Source organism: Penicillium malachiteum, assembly GCF_028827825.1.
Source record: "Penicillium malachiteum strain IBT 17515 chromosome Unknown utg000005l:1.0-9002435.0:326005.0-9005861.0, whole genome shotgun sequence".
NCBI classification, from domain to species: Eukaryota; Fungi; Ascomycota; class Eurotiomycetes; order Eurotiales; family Aspergillaceae; genus Penicillium; species Penicillium malachiteum.
Genome location: NW_026643099.1, coordinates 673,804 through 692,344, shown reverse-complemented (window position 1 = coordinate 692,344; position 18,541 = coordinate 673,804). Strand labels below are relative to the sequence as shown.

The window sequence follows — 18,541 nt, the reverse complement described above, 5'->3', positions numbered from 1 at the left end:
GCGATCGAGAATGGGTTCACTTGGGGGAGATCGAAGACAAGAGGTGGATTTTTTGACGGGGTCGGACTTGGTCTTGGCGTTTGGTCTCCGCATCGGCTTATCAGCTTGCTTCAAAGACATCAACCCTCTTTCTGTTCTGATTTACTAAATTAATATCATGTCGCTTTGTTGATTTTTTGTTTTTGTTTTGTTTTCTCTCCTCTCTCCTTCTTGCCTAGTTCCTCTAACCCGTCCGATGGATAACACGGTCGCGGACACGGAACATGAGGCCGGCTCTCGCAGAGACCGGCCATGGTTGTATTCGTCGGTATGGCGCCCCCGTCCATAGGAGGTGTTTCAAGAATCATGAACTTATTCTATGTATCCTAGAATCGCAAACTCCGTCACCTGCAAGGAATCTCTGTCCGCAATTTGGTTGTGACTCCAACAAATCGATCGCGCGGCAAAACAATTGATGACGACGACATCCCCAACAACCTGAGATCACCCTCCAAGATACTCGCACAGAAAGAAAGCCGGCCTTTGCATCCATCGCGGTCGTTCACCGAGCTCAAGTCGCATGGGAATAAAGCCAGTCATGCGGACACGATGGCTGAGAAGCGCAATCCGCGCCGACGAAGTCTCCTGCCTTGGAATGATCCCAACCCTCGCACCCGACAGATCAGACTGGAGGATATTACGAAGAGCCGGATGGCGGATACATGGATTTCAATACACTGTGATGGCCTCGATGAACCAGTCTACATTAGTGAAGTAGTCAACAAGGCTATCAATCCAACCTTCCAGTCATTTGACCTCAACCTTTGCGGTCCTAAGGTCTCCCGAATGGACAGTTTGACCATACGACTGTGGGTTAAGACAGAAACGATGACCGAATATGCATTGCTGGTCGAATTACAGTTAGACCTTTCCTCTCTTCAATTTTTGGGCAAAACCATCGAAAGCTTCCACCAACCACTTCCTGCCAATTCTATTCTGTTCCACTTCCCGGACGGAGTCTACACAAATCTGACAGATCTCCCGCCAGTGGAATCATCTCTCAATGGCGCCGCGAAACGAACCACTGCCTCCGGGGCTGCACTACCCAGTTCCTCTTACGATGCATTGATGCGGTTGGCGAATCTAGATGAATGCATTCAAGATGCGCTAGCCACTCGAGAGAGACTGGAGTTACAAATTGCCGACATTCTCAAAAGAAATGAAGAAGCCTTATCTACTGAGAGCAATGCAGCCCAGGCGCAAGATCGTCTCAGCTCCCTAAAGCAAGCTATTGCCGCAGAGCGCAAACAGCTCCGAGCAACTTCCAAACGCAAGGAAGATTTGATTTCTAGCATCAGGTCTCGAAAGGAAGCTATGGAACAAGGCCGTACTGCCCAGGATAAAGCTCGCAGCCACCTCCCGGACGCCCAAGAGAAACTGGTTTCCAGTGACCGGCTGCTGCATTGCAATTCAGAGGACACCAAAGGGCAGATCCGACGTATCGCTGAAGATTTAATGGTGATTTATCCAGTTGAGCCCATTGCTGATAAATCATTGGCATTTACTATCGCGGGATTGCCTCTGCCGAACTCCAACTTCGAAGATATCGACCGGGAAGTGGTTGCAGCGGCGCTAGGATACACAGCTCACCTGGTGTACCTACTTTCATTCTATATGTCTGTGGTCATTCCTTACCCGGTCAGCCCGAACCAGTCAACCTCTTTGATCCAGGACCCTATATCCCAAGATCTCCCGCAGCGTACATTTCCTCTGTACCCAGTCAGCGTTCATTATCGATTTGAATATGGTGTCTTCCTTCTGAACAAAAACATCGAATTTTTACTCAATAAAATTGGGATTCGAGGCTTGGACATCCGACACACCCTTCCCAACCTGAAGTATCTGCTGTATATTTTGACCGCGAGTACACCCGAGATTCCTGCGCGTAAAGCAGGAGGGATTCGAGGCCTTCTGGCAGGTCGAATGACCCCTACCCTCTCGCGTCGAGGCAGCGTTGAAAGTGCTGCATCTGGTGAATTGGTCCAGCCTCGGAGAGCTTGGGACGTGGTCACCAAGATGAATGGAAATCTTGCATTGGATCATGGAAAAGCACCAGTACCCGCAGCTCGGGCGCTCTCGTCGCGAGTTGCTTAATTTGGTGGCATTCCCCGGTGGTCCGTTTAATAAACAGTGATGGTATTTTCTAGCATTCCATATTGCTGCAATGCCGAGATTAGAACATGTGCATAATACATCGAACGACTGAATAGCTACTAAGACATAATATTTCAAATATCCCAGGCGTTGCATTACTATTAGCCCTTACGGATTGAATGAAAGAGCCTATATGTGCAGCAACATTAAGCTATTGGCGAACTGCCTCAACATAAGTGGTATTGCTGCGACGCCAGATCTCTATCTTGTCCAACTTCCAAGGTTAATCTGCAGCTGATATAATGATCAGTCCAGAGTTATCCACTCTTCCTCAGCTCCGCCAGCCAGGTCTCCGCGTGCTCCTTCTCATCCTCGGCATACACGGAAAACTTGGTTACTTTGAGTTGCTCAACCAGCTCAAAGATCTCAGTGATCATCTTCTCTGCCTCCTCGCGGTTTCCCTGATTCTAGTCTGCTTCGGCAATATTCTTGCGGACCCCAATAGACTGCAGAGAAGCCTTGCCGACCCGCTTGTCCAGCCAGCCAACTGACTGCAGCGCCAGTGCCTTGCCCTCTGCATACCGAGTGGTATGCTTAATCAGAAATGCGGACAAGTTGTTTAGGGGCACAATGTCATTGGGTCTTGCCGTCTCTCGACCAGAATCCGCTGCGCGGCCTTGGCCTTGTTCACCCGGCCGAGATTCGAGTTGATGAAGCCGATAACAAGCCATACCTGGCCCCAGTTCTTGTAATTGGTTGTATAGAATTCATCAGGCGTCGCGCCTTTAGTCTCCTCTCGGTGCAGCTTCTCTCGTAGGATATCGAGGATCACGGCATACTTCTTCTCCTGGGAGGCCGTACTGTACTTTGCGTCGAGGTCGTAAGGTTCCAGCTCCTCAATGGTGATGGCCTTGAGGACCGGGTAGGCCTCTTTGTAGGTCCATGTTTCCCAGAAGGGGGTAATAGGGATGGCCGTCTCCCACGCGAAATTGGTTTTCTCAGCAGAGGAGTAGCGGAACTGCATTGTAGATTTAAAGATGGGCTTCAAATTAGTACTTCCACTGGCATCTGTCGGTATATATGACTCGGACGGATTGCATGACAGCCAATCATTCAAGTTCGCCGCGGCGTTGGAGAGATAACGACCTCGACACCACAAAGAAAGATCACTGATGGAGAACTATTGACTACTAGGTGCGCTAAGACTGCGCCATCCATTACCAAGTTGGCATGGCGCATGGAAAAATCCTTGCACTTGTCAGAGGCGTTCCGGATCTCCCACGCTCGCCCGTTATCACTCTCCTCGACCAGGACAGGGGTGATGCCTGCCTGGCGCTCAAACATTTTCTTCGGTACAAGATAGCAGTGTTCGGTATCATCAGGTGATGTTCGTCGGACCGCAGTAGAGACATCATGATACTGCCCCCTTATGTGTAATCCCACTCGTCTCGTAAAGCAGCCTGCCAGAGTAGTGGGACGCAGTCAGAATGGTAACTGTCAATTTTACAAAATTGTATGTCCTAACATTCTAGACTAGCCATCAAAACAAATTAAGGAGATCCCAGCGGCGTGGTGGCGTAGTAGTACTAGTATGCCGCCAAAAAGTTCCAAGGTTGTTGTATATTTGTAACAAGTGACGAGTCCACTGACATCCAATCCCACACCTTGATATCAATCCATCTGATATAGAGCTCCGAGTCTAGTCCCAGGTGTCTAGTCAACATTGGGATGATTCGCAATGACAACGTAATTATATTCAACTACCAGCTGTCCCAATTGAATTTAATATATAAAATGTAAATCTTTATGGTTTTCCTTACCCCGCAGGATGGGATTCCTATTATACAATGGAAATAGGTGGCTGGATGAACACCATGGAGTAGGTTAATTAAAGGATGAATTTGATTTGATGTCAGTAATTCTCCCATGTATTCAGTTTGATCTTATAGATTTTCGATTATATCTTTCTTTTAATACCTAAGATTTATTGCTACACATTGTGCATATTACTCCCATTGTTCTCGGGTCCAATCGGTTCTCGCTCATATAAGCAACACCCCACCGCTCCTTCACAGCTTATCTTCGCTTTGCATCGGCTTTCCCCAACTTCCCGCTACCCACTCAAGCTTGAATAGGTCGACTCCTCCAGTCCAGCATGGGACAAGACTCCAATAGCGTGGGCCATGACCCCGGCAAATCGCCGTCACCTTCCCCGCAGCATAGACGCGGCTACCAAGCATGCGATCCATGTCGCAAACGCAAGGTCAAGTGTGATTTAGGAAGTGAGATCAGCATTCTTTCATCCCACTTTCGATCGTTCTTTTTTTTTATTGCTAGGACTGGCTGACTGATCACAAAAAAAAAATTCTCCTTAGGTGTCGATAATCCTAGACCCCCACCCTGCGTCCGATGTCGTCGTGAAAGCAAACGATGTGAATTTTCCGCTACTCGTCGCAAGCGTAAACTCTCCGAGCCCCCGGAGGAGAATGAGGAGGAGGAGGAACCGGCTGTTCTACGCCGCGATAAGCGAATGATGATCGGGGAGGTCGCGGCGAAGAAAGAATCCTCCAATGATCCTCCTCCGTTTATTCCCTCGGAGCCATCGTTATCAAATGATGGGTTTCGGGCTCGTTCGCGCTGGCCTGAAGCTCCACCACCCGCTGCAGTTGCTGCAGTTGCTGCTCCAGCGGCACCCCAACGATATACACCGAGCGCACCTATAACTTCCTCGGCAAGACATTTCATGGAACCGAGAAACCCGCGTGTGTCGGGTTATGCGGGTAGTGAAAGAAACTCAGTCCCTGGATATGGTGGTCCACCTATGCTGAATCGCACAGCGGTGGAATTGCTATCGCCGGCGATCACCAATACCCACGATGCTTTACACCTGCTTTCGGAGGCAGCGGGGCGAACGGAGGACTTGAATCGCTTTGCGGCGAGGCAATCGGTTTCGTCGTTCAATTCGGGCCCCTCGCCTCTAGCCCACGTTAATTCGCCGGGAAATATTAGCGGGTCATTTTCACGGACGCCCCGATCGGGAGTGTCTATCGGTGGAAATGGTTTCTATCAAGGCGCGGGCGCGGGCGTGGTGGACCCTCAGATGGCCGGTGATACTGGGCATCAGGATGAAGCTACCAATTCCCAAGACCCGGGATACATGGATGCTGTTCGGGCATGGTCACGGCTGCGATTTGTTCGTGCTGGATGGATGACAGTAGAGGAAGGTATGGATTATGTGGCATATTACTACGAGAACCTGGCGCCAATGAGCCCTGTAGTAACGCCAGATTATTCTGATCCTTCAAAACATCGCACATTACTCACTGAAGAACCGGTCTTGGCCGTGACCATCCTCACAATCGCCTCAAGGCATCTGAAGCCGAAAGGTGATGGTGCCAGTACTCGGGCATTCTATATCCATGATCGACTTTGGTCATATCTCCGTGGCATGATTGAGCGTCTTTTCTGGGGCCAGGAGAAATTTGATGCTGGGGGACCCGGAACTAGCAAACCACGATCTCTTGATTTGGCACCAACTTCTAGCCGACCGAGCGTGAAAGGAAATTTGAGAGCGCTGGGAACCGTTGAAGCACTGTTGATTCTCACAGATTGGCATCCACGAAACCTCCACTTTCCTCCTGGTGATGATGAGAACACATTGCTAGACACCGATGCCCATGCTCAGAATTGCGCTGATAAGGACTTGGATCCTGACAGCGAACAGGCCAAAACGTCACCGGAAGGAAGACTAGCATTTCAAAAATGGTTGGAACCAGCTTGGCGATCTGATCGGATGTCATGGATGCTTCTCAGTACTGCGCAAGCTCTCGCCTTTGAACTGGGTGTTTTTGACGAGAAAAGCGACTCAAAGGGGGCATCTGAGTCGCCCGCTGAACAAGTGCGAAAGCGACGTCTACGGAGATTGATTCTTATTTTTATTACACACAGCAGTGGACGATTGGGCATTCCCTCGATGCTTCCTTTGCCCGAATGGGGCCAGGATGTTCCAGGAAATAACTTTGATCCCAACGAGAGCAACCCCGATATTGATAGGATGCAAGACTGCTGGATGGGCATCTCTAAGATTGTCTACCAGGCGAACCACCAATTGTTTGCATCGAGTGAACAAACATCAGAATTGATTAAGAGTGGAAGATATCGCGAGCAAATCGACTGGTTTCAACCCCAGCTGCGAGAGTTCAGGCAACACATCGATCGTGTTAACCGTGAGTTGGCACGGGAATGCAGATATTGTACAAGAACTAACAATCAATAGTCAAACCGGCCATGCGGAGCATTCTTTTGATCGAATACGAGTATACACGTGAGTCTACGAGGCAACGAAAAAGGAAGATCTAGTACTGATGTCAGACAGGGCTTTATGTCAATTCACTTGCCTTGCAAGCCGTTGTTGACCGCTGGACGACAATGTCTAACGAGTCTGCTCAAGATCCCTCTGGGCGACCAGGATCTGGTCCATCTCCCGGTAGCACTGGGTGGTTCCGGACTCTGATGGAGCTCTATCGAGTCAACGAGCAATACATCCAGGAGGTTGTGGATGCATCCCGTAAGATCCTGCAGACAGTTCTCGAGGGACTTGTCCCAGGAGGTCGTTTGAAGCATGCCCCCATTCGGACATTTTTCCGAATTCTGTCTGGCATGATCTTCATCCTGAAAGTAAGTTTCTCTATAGCGATATGAGACACCCTTGTGAACGCCACTGACTTTGCCTGCAGACGTTTACACTTGGCGCTCGCGAAGATGACGTGCGAGTATCGCTGGACCTGCAAGACCGGACCGTGGAGGCACTTCGTACCTTTGTTGTCGATGACGTGCACATCAGTAACACCGTCGCTCGACTACTGGAGCTGCTGACCAGTAGCATTCGAACTCGGTTCCTCCGCTTTGCACCTCATGATCGGGGTGTAGACGGTGAGGGTCAAGACCGAGGTTCCGCTCCAGGATCACAAGCACAGTCACCACCACGGGACAATGTCTCAGGCCGTCGTGATGGTCTGCAGACTCCCTGGTCCTCTACTCAGGATGCAACTCCAAGCGGACTAGGATATGTGGAGAGCAGCAGCGCCGGCGGACACCCGTCAGGAGCGATCGGATCGGCCCATGACCCGCTTGCCAATATTCCTGCTCAGACGATCAATTCCTCTAACATGAACGTCTCGTTCATGCCGCCTCCCCCATCTGTCTACTACAACTACTATGATTCGAACTCGTCAATGCCAACCAATGACCTTGAGCGCTCATCCCCAAATCACGTCGTCTCCTCACAAGCTGTCGACAGTAATGGGGCGAATGCTGGTCTGCCCGATTGGTTTGCACTGCCTCTGGACCAATTCTTCAATAGCTCTACTGCAGTGGTTGACCAGGGCCTGGGTGGAACCGGACCGATGCTAGGCGAGTTCGATATGCTAGAGGTACTGCTTAATGAAGGAGGCTATGATGGAAATCCTCCCAGTGAAGGCGACTCTGGTCCCATGGCCTCTCAGTTCATGTAATGATCTCGATGAATCCCGATCATCCCGGATGCAACTTCACTGGGTTAATACCTCGAGCCGATGTGACACGTACTTTTCCGTTTTGCGATTTGTTTTCCCGTTTAAACTATATACCCCTGCGGGATCTACACTTGGCGTCCTCTTTATGTTTATATCTTTTGGTTCGACTTGGGTGATGTGATTGGATGACGGTGCAATATCTTTGAAACACGTCTTTACTCCTCTCATTTCCATTCTTCTCAAATAAGGTAGTTCTTATGAATTACTGGCATTTCTGAATAAGATGAAAGCTTCCTGGTTTCCACCTTGCTTTCCAATGTCTATATTGTTTCATAAATCATTGTCCAGTTCCTTCTGTAGGCTTCTAGATTCATCCTGGCCGGTCTCCGTCGGGTCTCAGTACAGCGGGGCCGAGTTTCATCCTATATGACGGCTATGATCTAGTTCACATGTTAATACTAGACCCTTAAGGCTCCAACGTTATTCTGAGTGGGTCTGTTTAATCCAAATCAGAAATCAGCCTCGTCGAATAAGGCTCACGGGGTGGCTTGAAGGCCTTGAGAGGAGCTTGAAGTATGGTGCGGAATTGGGCCATTGTGGGGTTAGCTTGCGCGAGACGGCTCTATGGCACACTCACCTACTCAGGTAACCGACATGCAAGAAATAGCCCGAAGGATCTAATTGCCGACCCGTTTGCCTTTGGACCCTTTAAGGGCGGTATTTTGGAATATGACAACCTCACGCTGTATGCATGGCCCCGTATGTAGATGCCACCTATCACGAGCAAGTAAGATAGCAGGTGCGATTACAGATGCAAATCAGGGCCCTGCAACTCATTGTCGATCTATCTGATGAGAGTTGATCTCCACCGGATTGGGTTATTGCAAAAGTTCTGACGATCTCGAAGGATCTCGTAGGCAGACTCTTTGGATAATGTGAATAGGGTATGGTTCATAGAGTGAGGTTGAAGTCACATCGGCTTTGAGATCGTCGTAGTCACCTGGATACATGTCTATTAAGTTTACTTGGCAATTTATGCACGACTTGAAGATGAAGTGCAGTTTTAAGATTTTCATAGAGAAGATCCTGATTATGCAGGGTCCAACAGATATGTGGGAACTGCATCTGATCGCGGACTCCGGTCGGGAATGGCTGTAGGGTTTAAGTGATTGTTCTTGGCTGCTTGAAATATTTATGATTTTTCTCGAATTTTAGGAGTAAAGAAATGTAATATTCATCTTGATCGTCACTATTAAATAGACTATGGGATAAATTGCACATTCAGTCTGGATTTTGAGATCCTGAAACAAGACTTCCAAGGTTGAACTTTTAGTAGAAAAGAAGATAGAAAAATAACGAATAAGACGATTTCTTTTCTAAGACGATTATAATCTTATTCACTTCGAATCTGGATCATTTCTAGCCAAATCATGGATATAACCATTAGAATCTCAGATTCATCATGTTGAACTGTACTCTGGCTCCTCCAATAATAATCCCAGTCAGCCTCCCCCATCATCACATCCAGGCACGATACTACCTTAATTGGGGCAAAGTCTATGATACTCTCCTTCAGGCAGTGATTGGATAGACTCCAAGATATAATGGGAGATGATCGTCAGGGCTTAATTACTTCTTCGATCACCCCAGGCCCGTTTGGCTTTCAGGGTCCCTGAGTTAATCAGGGTTTCCGCTAATGCACCAGGAGCACCACACACAAGGCCCATCCAAACCCCACTTAATACTGCGCCGTCGGGGCTTATGGGGATCATCAGTGCTCTGCCAAATGGGTATCAAGCTTTAACCACACTCTTGTGTTATCCTTGGCCCGGACTTCTCCGTTTTCGAAACCAAGATAGCTTGTCGTTGTCAAGGCGCAAAGCAGAATACCCTGCAATGCCACTGCTGGCTTTGCCCCGCCTGCCTGGTACTGATTCAGCGCCATCAGACTCCACACATCCCTAAGCAGCCCCCATTTTATCTTCATGAAACGCGGGTCAATCGCTTCTGTCATTCCTGGCTTGGTTCTGGACTCTGTCTTGGTGGACCCTTCACTCGTTGTCCCATTCTACTTGGCCGATGGACTCCGTGATGATCTCGAAGTTTATGGTCCAAAGACCTTGAATCTCTTAGATCGGCATGGCCAGTTTCCCCGAAGGGCAATATCTCCTTCTCCTGGATCGTGCGATAGTTACTATCCTTGGTGCTATGTATTGTCTAGATACTTTCAACATGGCGAGGCCTCCAGAGCTATAAAGGACTCTTGATGTCCTGCTGAGTTGAAATTATTCATTCACTTCACCATCATCCTTTCTCTATTATCTCTATTACATTCTTTATAGAGTCATTCTTTGAATAAAGTCACCATGGTTGTCTTCAGCAAAATCACCGTTGCCCTAGCTGGCCTGGCCTCTGTCTCCTCTGCCATCCCCACTGGCGGCAAGAAGAGTACTTTCAGTGTCAATCAGGTTGCCATCCCAGCTACCAAGACCAAGAACTTCGCCAACAACTACGCTCGGGCGCTCGCTAAGTATGGTGCCAACGTGCCTTCTCACGTTGAGGCTGCGGCTCAGCAGAGCGGCTCTGCTACCACTGTCCCCGAGTCCGACGACGAGGAGTACCTCACTCCCGTTAATGTCGGTGGTACAACCCTGAACCTGGACTTCGACACCGGCTCCGCTGATCTGTAAGTGAACTCCTTTGCTCAGTATATCTGAACTACACATATCTTAGAACTAATGGTCTATAGTTGGGTGTTCTCCTCAGAGCTTCCTTCTTCTGATCAATCTGGCCATGCCCTCTACAAGCCTAGCAACGGTACCAAGCTGTCTGGCTACACCTGGTCCATCTCTTACGGCGATGGCAGCTCCGCTAGTGGTGACGTCTACAAGGACACCGTATCCGTCGGTACTGTCACGGCCACCGGCCAGGCTGTCGAGGCTGCTTCCAAGATCAGTGCCCAGTTCACTCAGGACCAGAACAACGACGGTCTGCTGGGTCTTGCTTTCAGCTCCATCAACACTGTGAAGCCCAAGTCCCAGACTACCTTCTTCGACACCGTGAAGTCTACTCTTGCATCTCCCCTCTTCGCTGTGTCTCTGAAGCACAATGCCCCAGGATCCTACGACTTCGGCTTTGTTGACAGCTCCAAGTATACTGGCTCTCTGACCTACGCTGATGTTGACAGCTCTCAGGGCTTCTGGGAGTTTACCGCGGACAGCTACAAGGTCGGCACTCAGTCCGGGGGCTCTATCAAGGGTATTGCCGACACTGGCACCACTCTCCTCCTGCTCGATGATGACGTTGTCTCTGCCTACTACAAGCAGGTTAGCGGCGCCAAGGAGAGCTCTTCTGCTGGTGGCTACACCTTTGACTGCTCTGCTACCCTGCCTGACTTCACTGTCACTATCTCCGGATACGATGCTGTTGTCCCCGGTAGCCTGATCAACTATGCTCCCGCCTCCGAGGGCTCGTCTACCTGCCTTGGCGGTATCCAGAGCAACTCTGGAATTGGTTTGTCTATCTTTGGTGATATCTTCCTGAAGAGCCAGTATGTTGTCTTTGACTCCAATGGTCCTCGTCTGGGCTTCGCCGCTCAGTCTTCTTAAGTTGTGGAACTCTGTGAGATTCACTACGACGCTCTTTTCGACCATGACTTGGAGGGAAGAATCGATAATTGTATATATGGCTAGCGGGGCTAGCTAGATCGGATTGATATGGAACTGTTGAACATTTTCACCATGTGCAAGTCTTGGACCCGGCTTCAAATGTTCAAGTTGATTTGTTCATGGTCTCTTTGAGAATGCGTGCAGCACATAGTAAATACAACGCATTTTGGATTGAATATTTTCAAATCTTGGGGTTTCTCACTCCTAAAATCTGTAAACGTAATACTCTGATTGAGTACCGATGGAAATATATGACTTTAGAGGGCAATGCATTTTGACTAACCTTTACAGGAGTAGTATCATCTAACTACAGTCTCAATATTGGGCATGTGAGCGCTCCAAGTTGAGTCAAACTAGCTCAGTTGACTACCTACATATCCGAGTACTGTTCGAAGTCTAACGATGGACGGAATGAATCTGATTTAACTTGCCCAGGCGAAGTTCAAATAACTTGAATGGTATCAGTATTGAATGTAAAAACTCATTATAATTATTAGCTGAAAGGCTTGAGCTGCTAGCTGCTAGCGACTTAATCAATCTGTTTAATTTATCTTCCCGAGATAATCCCGAGTTAACTTCTTCAAACCCTTGGAAATATTCCTTTTCTTTGGCTTGGAGAATATTTCCATACGAGGTCCACAAGGATGATAATCTGGACATAGCCCAAGATATTGGGAGGGAGATGATGGAATTTGAGGAGACTTGAGGATATCAGAGATGAAATATAGAGCTCACTTTGGACACCTGGACACTCTTCACGGGAAAGTTGAAGTGGAGTGTACCGAGTAAGCGCCGAGGAAGTGGACCGGGTGGCGGATCATTCTCGACCCGCCGATTCTCCAGACTCATTTAGATTCCTCATTAGTGTTCACTCCGCATATTCAGTCTTCCACCCCCTCTCCGCTAAAAAAGACCAAAGACTTCTAAATATATCACATCGCCAGGATTCCTTGCATCTCTCTATCATTTCCCCTCTCCGCTGGTGCAGCTCGAGTCACCGCCATTCCGATCTATCTTTTGAGGCCCCCGAGACTCCCTATTCGATCCGCTTCTGTACGCGCGGCAGCCCACCCGAGAAATGGCCGTCTGAAGCATCCCACTGAATCTCTGTGCGCTTCAATATTTCAGGTCGGCCCGGTGGATTCGCTGTATGAGCTAGGCCGGCGAGTTACCGGCGCCGGAGTGTCTGATCATGGACGATGAATTCCGTGTGACTCCTCGCCAGATTTGGGCGAAAGCGACGACAACTTCGACTAAAACGTATTCGTCAGGATGCACACCCTTCGTCTTGCCCAGCGATGGTACGTCAATCGCCCGGTCTCTTTATTCGGTTTCCGCAACGAAAAACGACCACCCGTGCTAATACTGACATTTGGCCTGATATAGGAATTATACACGTGAATAAGTCCTTCGAACTGACTCTCACCAAAAACGCTATCTATGAACCGATCTGTACGGGTCAAGCGCACTCCGATTATACCCACGTTGAAGCCGTTCTCGATACGCGTGACCCGTTCTATTCCTCCGTCACGCCCCAGTTGTACGCCATCGGTTGCTGTACTGTTGTCAGTTATGTCCTCGTTATCATTCTTCTTATTACACCACGTACCTTCTTCGTCGGCGGGCCTGGTGGTGGTGGCGCCAATTTTCTCGGACGACATGGCATGATGAGTGGTTCATATGGCGGAAACTCCTCAATCGTTGGTGTTGGTGGCCGGCCATGGTTACAGAAAGTGGCTGCGCTTCTTGTCGCAGTTTCATTGACAATCGCCACGGTTGATTCTTTTCGAGTCGCTGAGGCACAGTACGAGTATGGATATTCAGATGCAGAAGCGCTTTCGGAAGAGGTTATCGATGGGATGGAGATTCGCATTGTTCGCGTGATTTCACAGACCTTTCTCTGGCTAGCGCAGGTCCAGACATTGATTCGACTATTTCCGAGACATAAAGAAAAGGTCATGATCAAGTGGGCTGGATTCGCTTTGGTCGTTCTGGACACCATCTTCAGTATTCTTGAGAGTTTCTTCTTCAAAAGTACCTCGACTCATCCCCGCTTATACGATGATGCAATTCCTGCTCTGAGCTACCTGTTCGAGCTGGCGCTCAATCTGCTGTACGCTGCGTGGGTAATTTTCTACTCCATTTCGAAACACCGCTATGCCTTTTTCCACCCCAAAATGCGCAACATTTGCTTCGTCGCCCTATTATCGTTCTGTGCCATTTTGATTCCCGTGGTATTCTTTGTCACAGACATTGCAAAACCAGAGATCGCCGGTTGGGGTACATACATCAGATGGGTCGGGTCAGCAGCGGCCAGTGTGGTGGTTTGGGAATGGGTAGAGCGCATAGAAGCCCTTGAGCGAGATGAAACCAAAGACGGAATCCTTGGACGAGAGGTGTTCGATGGCGATGAAATGCTTGAAATGACTCCATCTGAAGAGGTCGATTGGCCTGGTTACTCCACGCATGATAAGGGAGGCGGGAATGGCACTTCTTCAGCATGGGGTGGAGTTATCAATCTTTCTCATCGACCACTACGAACAAGAGTGGGAATGAATCGGGGAACTCAAAATTTCCGTGCCCCAAGGCAAACGCAAAATCCGAATATCCATCCATCGCAACACCGAAATAATCAGCGACCCACGCCACCCCCCGCAGTCATCACACCAGTCAGTCGGACTGACACCAGTAGTGCTCCCAGCACAGTATATAATGTTCGATATCATCCAGTCACCAGCCCTACACCCCCTGTGGCAATGCCGCACATGGAAGAAGACGACGAAGTAGACGAAGCAAAAGAGATGGAGATCGAGAGCCACTCAGTCGCAGGGAATTTTCAACAAGATCCCCCAGCGCCTGGGGGTATTAGAGAACAATCACCGCAAATTGTTCAAGCCGACCCCCGTTGGCGCAATCTCATCAACAATTTCAGGCGCAGAAGGGCATCCCTTCCGAGGGAAGTCGCCTTTGCACAAGCCGGCGAGGAAGTCATTGATGTTGCTTCCGGCTCAGAGCCCGATGACCACGGCCAGCCTAGCGTGCAGACCAGATCAAATAATAACTTCTTCATGCTGCATCGAAATCGACTGCCCGGCTCCGGTTCCTCACCTGCTGATGCGCCATTGCCGGTTACAGTGATTCCAGCTCGTCGTCGTGGCCAGCAGACATGGTCACCACAACCTCGAAATGGACTGTTAGAGGCGTCTAGCCATCATGAACGTTCCCAAAATGTTAACTCACATTTACCAGTCAGAGTTATTCCTTCTCAACCACAGGAGTCTGCTCCATGGGATGATACAGACCTCGAGAATGGACAAAGCAACTACGTGCTTCGTTATGACCCTGAAGCCGCAGCTCTTGTTCGTGAGCATGTGAGCAATTTACGAGAAGAACCTATTGTGACGAATGATCGCGCAAGCTGGACACAGACGACTATCTCGGAGGTCGGTTCACATCACGGCGACGGGGATGCCTCGACAATACATGAACATGACCATGGCCACCCGTCTACATGATTAGTTCATGGTGTTTTCTCTTTTGTCCCCTGCTCAAATCTTTTGAGATACGTTTATGTGGTGAGCATGGAGTCTTGAATCTTACGAACAAATAAATTTTGGGGTTTTGGGAGCATGGTTATTGGAGATCTGTCCATTTTCAAATATACCCGGGAACATATTATAATTCTTTGTTTTATTATCTTGTCACTGCATATATTATGTTTATAGCATCAATATCAATGGCATTTCGAATGTCCAGGTGCGTCGAACAGGTCTCATGTCTGCGCAGTATCAGACCGCTCTTTACAAGTACCTTGGACTCTCTGGACTACCTGATACATCCAAGACTTCCAACTTGAATCTTGGAAGGTTATATCAGAACATAGTAATCATGATCTAGCTAGAATCCCACATGGGCAATATCAGAAGCAGCTAATTCAATATATTGCAACGTCACACGCTTTATCCACCTACTCTATAGCTTCACCTTCATGTGACACTATCACATCAATGACGAGTAATTTGCAGTACTCTGGTTGGCCGATGCGGGTCCCACGAGGCTCGGGCTTCATTCGGGAACTTTTTGCTCCGAGTTCAGAATCAACTTCCCCATACTTTTCCCCTCGTCCATGCTGCGGCCTTTCATAGATGTCGCATTATGGCGGCCGTCAATCGAAACATGTTCGATGCCAGCATCGTCACCGATCGCCCCGGCGGCGCGTCGTTGATGGTGCTGCCGCTAAACTTGATCGCCCAGATCGTGTCAAACGTGAGCGGAGACCCCCACAAAGTCCCTGAGAGTACGGAGCAACAGTTTACTGACAAGACAACTGGGACATTTTAGGTCGATGATACAGGTGATCTTGCCAGATTATGCCGAACATGCCGCGTTCTCAACTACATGGCGCTACCGCAGCTCTATCGGAGCTTGACCCTCACCTCTTACAGCAAGATTCGTTATCGTGATGAACAACCCGAAGGAGTCGGAAGCGCAAGCCCCTTTACCATGGGGCTGAATGCAGTGATCACTCGACCTTTCGCGACGCTTGTGCAGTCGATCTCACTCCGTGGATATTGGAAAGATAATGACTTGGAGGAACATGCCCAGGTCGGTCGTGTGCCGGACTCGGCGATGCTGTTGAATACAGTCGTCCGAGCGGCGATTGATCGCATGACAAGCTTGGAGAGTTTTACCTGGGACCTGAACACCAAAATGCTTGATACAGTCTATACGGGACTTACACAATTACCTCGACTCTACTCTTTAACTATACGATTCCCCTCTACCCGTCATCCGCAACCAACTCATGTGCTTCCCCCTATGCCTCATCTGCGATCTTTAAAAATCACCGATATCGACCCGCTATGCTATCCCGATGATATTTCCACAATGCTCTGGAAGAGCAAAAAATTGCGCGATCTCCGGCTCCATTGGTCACCACGAATGCGCTTGGCGCAAGAGCCCAGCGTTTCTGTGCACGAGTACTTCCGAAAATGTACCGCAGCAAAACAGCCTCTGTCCGTGAAAAGGCTTGCATTTCAAAATATGTATGCCTTTCACAGCGAGGAGTTCAATTTCGCTTTTGACCCCACAACGGTGGAAGATGTCACATTCTTAAGTGGGACAGATACCACAGGATTAATTAACACGTTCGTGGAGAACAGTTGGCCGACAATGCCACCTCATAAACAATTGAAAATCAAGTCCATCCGCATGGATGCGATCTCAAAACGAAATGCAGAGTTCTTGGGAAATTTTAAAGGACTCGAGCGTCTATACTTCGTTAATGTCACATCCGAGCACAACGATTACCTCAATTCCTCTCGGCCTGCAAGCATGGCCACCTCATCAGCACTCACACCCCCTGCTTCCGATTATCCGAATGTTGGACCTAATGGTATATCGGGCAATTCGCCCGCTGCTCTGCATTCTCCAGCCAGTCAGTTGAACGTGGTTCTGAACGGACGAGATAGTTATCTATCCGGCATTACGTTGAACCACGGCGCAACATTACGCCATTTGCTTCTCTCTTCTAAATGGCCCCTCTCCACGTCTATGGTCGCTCGACTTGTCCATAGTTGTCCGAATCTGGAACAATTGGCTCTTGCAACGGAATTTTCAAGCATGGAGTCACTCGGAATGCTAGTTCCATTCCTGCGGAAGCTAGTAGCTCTGCGGCTCCTGATCCCTGCCGGCTCTCCGCCACCGCAGACTGGTCCAAGCCGGGGAACTCAAAGTAGCCAAAATAGCCCCGCAGACAGCGCAGAAAACCCTTTCAAGAAAGCGCAAAGGCTCCACTCCAAAGCATTTTCCACGGCAGGCAACTCACTCAAACTTCGTCCGGACATCGAAGAGCTTAAAAACAGTGCCCGTAGTCTGGCTGATATCGTGGATATTGATGACGAGGTCCTTATCGATATGATGAGTTATGACCTGGCAGACAAGAATGTTTTCGGTCACGTCAAGATTGTTGGAATGGGTTGGAAAGCATTTGAATTGCGGGACTTTTATAGAGTCCCGATGCCTATTGTGGAAGAAGATGAGGAATCTGAAACACCTTTTACGAATACGCCGGATGAGACGTTCCAGAATGGAAATCAAAATGGCACCCATGCCACGATTGCGCGTACACCAGAAGGTCCAGGCGCTATTTCAAGTTCCGTCGCTCCTGGCCTTCGCGCAGAAATAGATGCCTCTCGTGCAGGAATCAATATTCCTCCATCAACTTTGGGCAAACGTGCTCGAAGTGATGATGATAGTGCACCTTCAGATAGGCAGTCTCAGACAACAAGAACACCATCTGAATTCAGAGAAACAGCGTCCCGTGGACAACAAATGTGTGTGTCAGATCCTACTTATGCTGATGATGGCCAAATATGGAGACGAAATATGCGGCGCGTGGGCTGGGACGTTCTTAAGAACTGGGAGATCTGGTCTTTAGATGCACAGGAGATTTGATTTATGAGGACAAAAGAGACTGATATCTTTCTTCCATCGTATTATCTCTCTCTGCCCTTTGTATTCTGTCTTTACTAGACTTATCTGGTTATATCCGGTTTGATGATAAAGGAGTTATGGTGTCTTCCAAGGTTCTTGTGGCTTGGTTGGGAAGCTAGGCTGGCATGACGGAGTCCGGTTAGCACTTGACTTCATTCTGTATAGAAATCTCTCTTGAATATTACTCTTCTCATGTACTTGACTTTCTGATGGGTAGGCATTCTACAGCTAGAATAATAAACACCAACTTGAACATACATACACAGGATGGGGGCCTATAACAGCGATGCTGCCAAACATGACTGACAGGGTAAAAAATAAAAAAGGAAAAAAAAGGAAAAAGCCCAATATAGATATCAGCTATCTCTCACTTTTACTTTTGTATATATCTTATATTGACCTCTCACTTTAGATATCTCTTAATCTAGTTATCTCTTACTTTAATCTTATATTCTTTTTAAAGGTTTTATATCATGATAATAGAGTAACTAGCTATGAGGGTGGTTAAAATCATTATAGGAAAAAGGTTTCAGCTATATAGCTATTATAGGCCCCTAATGAATGGTCTAAATATTAAAGGGTATAGTAGCTTGATAGATATTACAAGAGATCTTCAAATGTTATTATACTAAATCATAGAAGGGAAGATAGCACTTCAGCATATAAAAGAGAGATATCACTAGATAGTATCAGAGTAAATGGCTTATATGTAGGTTCAATATAGTACCTAAG

At 48.4% G+C, this 18,541-nt stretch overlaps 7 protein-coding genes across 7 annotated transcripts; 6 read left to right on the top strand and 1 right to left on the bottom strand.

Moving 5' to 3' along the window:
* Positions 1-235: 235 nt before the first annotated feature.
* On the top strand, positions 236-2,133 carry N7483_010297 (putative UV radiation resistance protein (UVRAG); the record flags this gene model as incomplete). The annotated part of the gene is made up of 2 exons (XM_057093724.1): positions 236-307; positions 370-2,133. 2 exons carry the CDS (start codon positions 236-238, stop codon positions 2,131-2,133), a joined length of 1,836 nt encoding a protein of 611 aa, XP_056939695.1.
* Positions 2,134-2,435: 302 nt separating this feature from the next.
* On the top strand, positions 2,436-2,684 carry N7483_010296 (uncharacterized protein; the record flags this gene model as incomplete). The annotated part of the gene is made up of 1 exon (XM_057093723.1): positions 2,436-2,684. The coding sequence occupies one exon, from the start codon at positions 2,436-2,438 to the stop codon at positions 2,682-2,684; it is 249 nt and encodes an 82-aa protein (XP_056939694.1).
* Positions 2,685-2,752: 68 nt separating this feature from the next.
* N7483_010295 (uncharacterized protein) lies at positions 2,753-3,157 on the bottom strand (the record flags this gene model as incomplete). Its single annotated transcript, XM_057093722.1, has 1 exon — positions 2,753-3,157. The coding sequence occupies one exon, from the start codon at positions 3,155-3,157 to the stop codon at positions 2,753-2,755; it is 405 nt and encodes a 134-aa protein (XP_056939693.1).
* A 1,131-nt stretch (positions 3,158-4,288) lies between these two features.
* N7483_010294 (uncharacterized protein) lies at positions 4,289-7,646 on the top strand (the record flags this gene model as incomplete). Its single annotated transcript, XM_057093721.1, has 5 exons — positions 4,289-4,415; positions 4,509-6,359; positions 6,410-6,457; positions 6,509-6,810; positions 6,870-7,646. The coding sequence occupies 5 exons, from the start codon at positions 4,289-4,291 to the stop codon at positions 7,644-7,646; spliced, it is 3,105 nt and encodes a 1,034-aa protein (XP_056939692.1).
* Positions 7,647-10,012: 2,366 nt separating this feature from the next.
* On the top strand, positions 10,013-11,254 carry N7483_010293 (pepsin-like aspartic protease; the record flags this gene model as incomplete). Its single annotated transcript, XM_057093720.1, has 2 exons — positions 10,013-10,332; positions 10,396-11,254. The coding sequence occupies 2 exons, from the start codon at positions 10,013-10,015 to the stop codon at positions 11,252-11,254; spliced, it is 1,179 nt and encodes a 392-aa protein (XP_056939691.1).
* Positions 11,255-12,506: 1,252 nt separating this feature from the next.
* On the top strand, positions 12,507-14,829 carry N7483_010292 (PalH/RIM21 family protein; the record flags this gene model as incomplete). Its single annotated transcript, XM_057093719.1, has 2 exons — positions 12,507-12,615; positions 12,701-14,829. 2 exons carry the CDS (start codon positions 12,507-12,509, stop codon positions 14,827-14,829), a joined length of 2,238 nt encoding a protein of 745 aa, XP_056939690.1.
* A 640-nt stretch (positions 14,830-15,469) lies between these two features.
* N7483_010291 (uncharacterized protein) lies at positions 15,470-17,770 on the top strand (the record flags this gene model as incomplete). The annotated part of the gene is made up of 2 exons (XM_057093718.1): positions 15,470-15,580; positions 15,656-17,770. 2 exons carry the CDS (start codon positions 15,470-15,472, stop codon positions 17,768-17,770), a joined length of 2,226 nt encoding a protein of 741 aa, XP_056939689.1.
* Between the last annotated feature and the right edge of the window lie 771 nt (positions 17,771-18,541).